Below are 8,075 nucleotides of genomic sequence, written 5' to 3'. Positions count from 1 at the left end.
CTGAACCTTTTCCTTTCTTTTCATTACACTAAGTCCTTTGCACTTCTGTAGAGCTTCCCAGCCCAGGATCTCAAAGCATTTTGCAAATATTAATGAATGAAGCCTCATATCGTCTCTGTGAGGTAGGTGTTGTCCCCATCTGACACGTGGGGTTGGAAAAAACAGTGTTTTAAAGGGAGAATAAACTGCAGACTGTATTTTGCACAGTTCAGCATAACCAGATGTTTGACCTCTCATTTACTACTTACTTTGTAGAATAAAAGGTGCGTAGAGAGGCCACCCACCCGTTTCATTCATTGACTCTATCTGAAATGCATGTTGACGTTGTTTATTGGTATAGGAAGCTTAGAATTTCACAGGTGTTGGACTAAAGCAGTGTTGCTGTAAGAACCAGGATGACAAAAAAAAGACGCAGCTCTTTGGTACTTTTTGGCTATCAGCTGGATGGGTGAGAAGAATTCAGCTAGATTGCAAGAGCCTCCACAGGAATAAATGTTTGAAGCCAATCACCTGAACATGCCAGTGGTTAATGATGATGCTTTCAGAAATTCTGTACTTGCAAAATCAGGCTTTGTCTCTCTGTCACTGTTACCAAGAAAGGCCTTGCAGTACTTCTGCAATTGCACACTTTATTCCCTCCTGTGGCATCCTTTTTGATGCCGATACAAGAGCTGTTCAGACTACATGGCTTCAGTCCAGCATGCCCAGGATTCTGATTTCTTCCTGCTCCCTGGACAGAGTGATTTGTTATTTACTATTTTGTCGCAGGCTTCAGAGGGAGGAGACTGCACGTGGTTTCATAGGAATATTCATATTTAAGCAGGCACAGTTTTGTATTCTCTTTTGATGCAGGTATATCTTGGCAATCTTACATTTTCAAGGTGAGGACCCATATGGTGATGTGTAGCACAGGCTGAAATTTGGTCCTGAAACACATCCTTCCAGTTATTAAAACGGATGTATGATCTGTAATCAATTGGAAATAAGCCTGTCCAGTCCAGCCTTGGAGGATGATCTTGAAGGAATCTTGTAGTTTCCACTAGGTTCTCTGCTTTTCTCTTGGAGCAAAGGCAATGAAACATACGCAGGGCTCTGGGTCGCTCTGAGGGATAAGTTTGCCTTGTGATTTTATCCCACTGTCTCTTCCATTCAGCTGAGCATGGAGCTGAAGCAAAATTTGAAGAACACCATGACCCAGAAATACCAGAAGGAAGGAGAAGAGAGTGTTACCAGCGCAGTGGACAAACTGCAGCAGGAGGTAGGTATCTGTAGAGGCAGGGAGAATTAATGCAATTGTAGGACTTAAAATCAAGCACACAAAAGGAATTGTGGGCTCTTAACATCCAACATACAGATGTTTCTTCTGTATGCTGAGTGTAAGTTCTGCTTCTTCTGGTTCAAGACAAGGTCGGGTGGGGTGCAGGGCCTGGGCCGTGCAATCAGCAGAATTGCAGGGTGTGATCTCTGAATTGCATGCCCAGTAGCACTGAAGAAACAACATCCCGAACTGCTCCCAGAGTGAACTGGAGCTGCAAAGTCACTCTGACAGCTATTTCTACTTCCCACTTCAAAGCTTTGGAGAAATTGCCGACATTTTTCATTAAGCTCCTCAGTACCCTAGAGAGCAAGATGTAATGAAAGAAGAGCCTTCCTGCCGCTGTTGCTAGCTGTGCCTGGCTCAGGGGTGGTTCGGGTTAGGGCCGCCGCAGTTCTGACAGGCTTTCCCACAGGGAGGAACCTTGTGCACAGGCACTCTCAAAGCATGGGGCCTACTGTATGCATACTGCCATAGCAGGCGCATTTGCCATAGTAACTGGTAATTAAACTTACCTTGTTACCAACATTAACACTCTCCAGTCTGGTGGTTAAGAGCTGAGGCAGCTGCGCTCTGGTCACAGTTCATGACAGCAGTAACTAAGAGTCACAGCTGCTGAAAGATGGATGAAGCTGATACTTAAAGGCCATCTTGGGGACTCTTAACACAAAAGTCACTAATAACTGTAGTAGCCTAAAACCCGAAAAGAAAGCCCATGAGGTAGCTGGAGTCTCTCTGCAAAGGAGGGTGAAGCCCAGGGCTTGGCGTGGGAGGCTGGAGGGAGGAGGAGGTTGCAGTGCTTGCAGGCTCAGCCTCTGCTCTGTATGCAATGCAGTTCAAGTGCTGTGGGAGCAACAACCACACAGACTGGGCCGACAGCCTGTGGATCAAATCTCCAGAGGCCAATGGACGGAAAGTCCCAGACAGCTGCTGTAAGACGATAACCGACCTGTGTGGCCGAAGAGACCATCCTTCCAACATCTACAAGGAGGTAAAGACCAAAAGAGCTTCAGAGCCACTTGTCACAAAGTATGTAAAGGAGGTGGGCAGGGAGTGTTGGGTTATGGCTGCAAACTGCTGGTAGGCTTCAAAGTCAGTAGGATTCCTTACAAAGCAGAATTAATTTCTATAGTTGAGCTATTATTTTTTATGTAGATATAGAGAAAAATACTAAGTTATATTTGTTACTACAGAGTATACTAGTGATAGGGGGAAGTGGGAGAGGTGGTTGGTTCTGGCAAGAGACTTGGATGTGAGCCCTACATTTGACGCAGCTTCCTGTTGTTGGAATCGCTCGGTGAGGTGCAAATGGAGATGGTCCTTGATTGAGACAGTAGGATTTCACCTACAGCATGAAGAAACAGCATATGGGGAAGAAAGAGGGCCCTGTAGCAGACCAATTAGGCCAGTTCCAGCGGGATGCAGTTTGGGCTGAAAAGAAGGCTAGACTTGAGATAGAGGGGCTTGCCTCTTTTCTAGAAGAAGCAGATTGAATCCCAGAGTAGCTGAGTAAGTAAACTGGTAACTCTTAGACCATTTATTCATCCAGTTTGCATAAGGCTGGTAAAAGTTCTTGCATTTATTTTGGCACCCTCCAGTCCTGTCACCTGGCTTTAGCTTGCTCGCTGTGACACTCTCTATGGGGTAGCGTAGTCCTTTTTCTCATCAGTGGAACCAGCACCTTGGCTGGCTGTATTGAGCCTGAGCAGCAACTGGAGCTTTCTCCTTGTTCCTGTCCCCCTGACAGTTAAAGAGGGCTGTGGGTGAAGTGGTAGCCCCTTCAGGGCAGGTATTTCTTCTCATAGTTGGTGCTTTGAGCAGGACTCAGAAGAGCAGTGTGAATAACATCTACGTTAAGCCAAGCAACTCAAACAGCTAAAAGGAAACCAACTATCTGTCTTTGTGGAATGAATAGGGAGATGAAGTCCAGTCCTTCTGATCTACCAAAGCCCCTCTTATGTCCAGCTGCTTGGCTGGGTTTTGCTCTTCAGGAAGAATGGTTTCCCATAGGGTCTGTGCCTTCCAGGCAAGACCCAACGAGGGAGTGCAGAAAAGAGTCCAAGGGCTGATGAGGTATTTCTGAGAGTGGAAATCCACAACTATTTGAGGGGCAGGGCTGACAATTCCCATCCTCTTTCTGTGCTACATGAAGCTGGAGGTGGCTGCCCAGTTGCATTATTAAGAGAGGCCCTGTAGGCTGCCAAATGTGTGGGCTAGCTCTGGAGGAGAAAACGCTGTAATGGGATGTCTGGATCCACAGTCAGATGCTGCATATCATGATATGAAGTCTCGGTCAGAGTTCAGAAAGGATTTTAGTGTCTTTGGGGAAGAAAAACCTAGAAAAGGGCCAGATCAGGGAACAGGAGTAGCTATTTCATATCAGGGCAGTGGGGCTGACTCTAAAACCTAATGCTGGCATGGGAAAAGCGAGGCCTTTGCCATCCCTCCCTGGAGGCCTGTGTGCTCACTCCTTCCCTCTGCTTGCCTGCCTGTAAGTGTCTGTGTTCACTGTAAGCTCCTGGGGCAGGAGGGCCCCAGCACCCTTGGGGCACTGCTGTAGCCTACACAATAATTTGCCCTGATGTTACCATGGAAAACCTGCCTCAATAGATTAAACAATTTAATTATATAAAGGGAACTCCCACCCCCCTCCCCCCGAAAAAAGCAACAGAGATTGCTCTTACTGATTTATTTTTGCCTTATGACAACAAAAACTTGGGCCTGAAACAGGGAGGAAAAGGTCATGCTGCCAGCCAAGGATGCAGCTGCAAGGTAGAGGCAGGCAGAGCCTAGCTTTCCAGGTTCACACTGAAACTCATTGCTGTCGTAAATCACAGTGGGAGGAATTTACTCCTAGAAGGCTCCTGTCACGTTAGAGGTCTTGGTACTGCATCCACTCAGCAGCATTTCCTTGGCCTTTTGGCCTGACAGGAGTGAACGCCCTCTCCAGGCATGTGCTAGGCAGTGAGCGAGGGAACCTTTCTCCACATATCTCGGAGAAAAATTACATGCTCCCTCCGTGTGATGTGGCTGGTTCCTCTTCTGCATTCCTCCTGCCCAGCTAGCAGTTGCCTTGGGTTTGTTTGATGGTTCCTGAGCCAGTAGGTCCAGAGCAGTACAAAACATGATGCAGTTGACATCACCCGTGTAGCTTTTCCAGTGATGTTGCGGGAAGGGATTGCTCACAGACACTGCTTTTGTCTCAACCATTGGATTAAAGTGAACAAGAGGTTAAAATGAAGCTGATATTCCATGTCCCTCCTTTCACCCTACAGAGTGGTTGCATTACCAAGCTGGAAAACTTCATTCAAGAGCATCTGAAAATTATCGGGGCAGTGGGGATCAGCATTGCTTGCGTGCAGGTAAAAGGGCTGAGTGGAGTTTTGGGGGTGCTGGGCAGAACTTAAAGGAACGCCAGATCTGAAGGATGGTTAAAAATTGAGTGGTTTAGGCTTTTCCTTGCCTGGTAAGGAGAAGTTGCCAGGTACTTCTGGGACCCGAGGTTTCTGTAGCTCCAAAGCAAAAGCCTCTTCTGCCAGTCTGTAAACCTTGCTTCTGGTGAAGGAGTGCAACCAGCTGGGCAAGAGGGTGAGGCTGCTGCTCCAGGGCTGTGGGAAGGCAGAGCTGGCCACGGCAGACAGTTTGGCAGCCTGAGAGAGACCTCTTGTGGGGAGGTGCTGTGATTGCCCGCGCAGCTGAAGAGCCTGTCTGGGGGAGTTTCCTACCCCCTTCATTAGAATTATTTTAAGTCATCCAGAATCTCTCCTTCAGCTGTGTCATATTGAAGAACAGCACTGTGGGTCTGCGAAAGATTTGGGAGAGGGGTGATGAATAACGGGGTAGGATATGGATGCCGCCCACTCCCGTTTTAGAGGGCAGGGCACATGATAGTCTTTTCTTCCAGATGTAGAAGTCTTTGGGAGTTCCTCATCTTCCCCTTTGTTCTGGCAAGTAGCCAAATTACACCCCAGAGAAGCTGCTGGTGATTAATTACGAGGATTAGCAGAGATTATGTTCTTTCCTGCTGCTTATTGCAAACTGGAGTGTGGTATCCCCAGGCAGGAGCTAGCTGCCGCTCCAATCTGGGTCCAGGCTGTTAGTTAGCAAGCTGCTGCCTCCACTGCATCCATTCTGGTTTTTTATGCATTTCTCTCTTCTCTTTACACTCCCTAGATCTTTGGGATGATTTTCACCTGCTGCTTGTACAAGAGTTTAAAGCCAGAACCATATTAATAGCTGCAGGAACTTTGTTGCTCCCCCTCTGCCACTTCCCTTAGCACCTGCCAACCTGACCACTCGCCACCACAACCACAGAAGTGTCTGTAACCTGAGGATTTGGCTCTGTAATTAAATGCCTGTCAAACCATGCACCACCTTACCTGCCCCTTTGGGGGGAAGTCGCCCTCCTTGTTGTGAACAAGGCAGCCAGGAGCTCAGCAGGTCCTCTTCATTGTCAAGAAACAAAAGAGCTGTGGATCTTCTGCTAGAAGCTTTAGCGAAACAGTCCCTTGATATACCTGCAAAGCAAGATTTATCCAGGGCCATTTCTCTTGAGGCTGTTCCTGAGCCAACATGAAGGTATCAGGATGCTATACAAGAACCACGGTTCGCTCTCTGAGAAGTGGCTCAGCAGCACCAGGCATTGACTGTGAGGACAGATGATGTTTCTGTGCTGAGCTGGAGCCAGAGCTGAGTCTCTCATCCATGGAAAGATTTCTCTCCCTCCTCCCAAGTGTGCACCAATGTCCTAACATAGCTGTTCTCCACCCAAGAGGATGCCTTGGAGCTATTCTCCCTGCTGATTGGGAACACAACTTTGTGCAGTTGAAATCTTGTCATGACTCTGATGTTGCTAAGATGTGGGTGCCTTAGGATTTCTCAGCAATCCTTCCTCCTCTTCCTTGAAGCTTCCCCCAACACAGTGCCATAGGAGCCACAAGAGGCCTTTTGCCTCCTAGCGATTCTGGAGCAAAGATGATGGACTACTTTCTAATTCTTTTTGGGTCTAGTCTGTTTTGTTGAGTGGCTTCCAGTGTGAGTGAGAAAACTTTGTTTCTTCCTACCTATCCGCTGCTTAGGTTTGGTGAAGAACTGGTCTGTTTGTGGAGCTGGCATATCTTGCTACCCTTTGGCCTGTTCGGCTCGTTGGAAATACCTTCTTGCATCTCTTCCATGTTGAGAGATGCCCTTGGCTTGATTTTTTTCTAAGTAAAACCTCCAGGCTTGTCTCTCTTGGGCAGGAAATGAATATATACCAATGTTTTATCAGCCTCCAAAGAGCTCATTAATCAGCTGAGGGCTTTCTGACTTTAATGAGATCTGGAAGCCCACTTTACTGTTTACTACCAAGAAGGTCAGGAGAGTCAGCTTCAGCCAGTTGCCCTAGTGTACTGGGTAAATTGGTAGTGCTGGGTTAACTGTCAGTTTGCTGCAGAGGAGTGGCTTTTAATTAAATATTCTCTCTGCATTGGGATCCTGGATACATACAGGACATAGACGTCACCGCTGCCACTGACTTAGTGCCATCATGATGCCAACAGGGTCTTAGTCTGAATTCGTAGGATCTTGCGTGCCTCTTGTCTTGTTCTTGCCTTCCTGGTATGCCTGTTACACCTGCGAAGCAGAAAGGGCTGTGGGATTTTGGTGTTGCTAAGCAGTGAAGACAAGCCCTTTTATAAACAAACAAATTTATTCCCTCTCCTGGCTGAGCTCTGTCCCTTGGCAGCAGACAGTTAACATGAGCAAAATCACCCAGACCCCTAAAGGGTCTTGCAGGATCATGGGGTTTTTAGTTCGCAGAGCAGAAATCTTAGACCAGCGCTAGAGGGTGACAAGTTAAAATTCAGAGCAGGTCAATCTGAAACTCTCCCATCAACATTAGCCCTGTGAAATAATCCTTAACTAATGCCGAGAGAGAAGTGGAGGAACTGGGGTGTATCCTTGGTTCCACAGCAGTAGGAGAGAGGGGAAAGAAATCTAAATTATTGTGTAATGATCTAAAGGAGAAATCTCTAAATTATTTCTTATTTTATAATCAAGTTCCTGACAAGTATTGACTACTAACTAAGAGGAAAATATTGAGCATGTTGCTTGAAGCAATGTTTCTAGTTTCTTAAGCATATCTTCATAGCTGCCTTCGCCCATTCCCTTCAAATACGTTGTACAGGGTTGGGAGAGGCCAGGAAGAACGAGTTGTGAACAGTAAGTTGGCTTGTGTCCGTTGAGTTATTTTATACTTTTTCTCTGTGTAATAATATTCATTGCTTTTTTTTTTTTTAACCCAGTTTAAGTTGCTGGCCAATAGAAAAATAAAGCTTAAGATGCTGTACTTGCTCTGTGTAGCAAAACTGAAGGGGTACTGGGAGCCGGATGGGTTGTATGGATTCCTTGGATCCTGCTGCTGAGGAGCCAGTTCCTCAAGAAGAAGCTGGCCTGAGGGACCAGGCTGAGAAGGAAGCTGGGGAAGAACCTGCTTCGTGTCGCTGTTCTTGCCAGCCCGGTTATGATCTGCTGCCGCGGGGTGTCGCTCCGTGTGGCACCCCAAGAGCTGAAGTTGCAGAACCTCAGGGTACCAGGTATTGCACGTCAGCACGTGTTGCACGTCTGTGCGTGGAGGTGTGCGCGCCCAGCGCTGCTCCGGGGGCTGTGGTACCCCTAACTGCGCTCACTGGGGTACTCGGTGACCTCTCTTAGCCTTGTGACACAGACTGCACTTTCTCATCACGTGCAGAGTGCTGAGGCGGACAGAACAGGGCTTTTC

At 47.4% G+C, this 8,075-nt stretch overlaps 1 protein-coding gene across 1 annotated transcript in view; it reads left to right on the top strand.

Annotated features, from left to right (window-relative positions):
- The window catches only part of CD151 (CD151 molecule (Raph blood group)), a 29,610-nt gene extending 22,085 nt beyond the window's left edge, over positions 1 to 7,525 (top strand). Inside the window, exons 6-9 of the mRNA XM_009639717.2 lie at positions 1,154 to 1,258; positions 2,151 to 2,306; positions 4,591 to 4,677; positions 5,489 to 7,525. Of these exons, the coding sequence (XP_009638012.1) occupies positions 1,154 to 1,258; positions 2,151 to 2,306; positions 4,591 to 4,677; positions 5,489 to 5,548 (408 nt within the window). The 3' untranslated portion in view covers positions 5,549 to 7,525. The remainder of the gene's footprint in view (positions 1 to 1,153; positions 1,259 to 2,150; positions 2,307 to 4,590; positions 4,678 to 5,488) is intronic.
- The last annotated feature ends 550 nt before the right edge of the window (positions 7,526 to 8,075 follow it).

This window comes from Egretta garzetta, unplaced genomic scaffold (genome assembly GCF_000687185.1).
Source record: "Egretta garzetta isolate BGI_Z169 unplaced genomic scaffold, ASM68718v1 scaffold650, whole genome shotgun sequence".
NCBI classification, from domain to species: Eukaryota; Metazoa; Chordata; class Aves; order Pelecaniformes; family Ardeidae; genus Egretta; species Egretta garzetta.
Note: the sequence above shows the minus strand (reverse complement) of the source record. Positions and strands in the feature narration are given on the sequence as shown.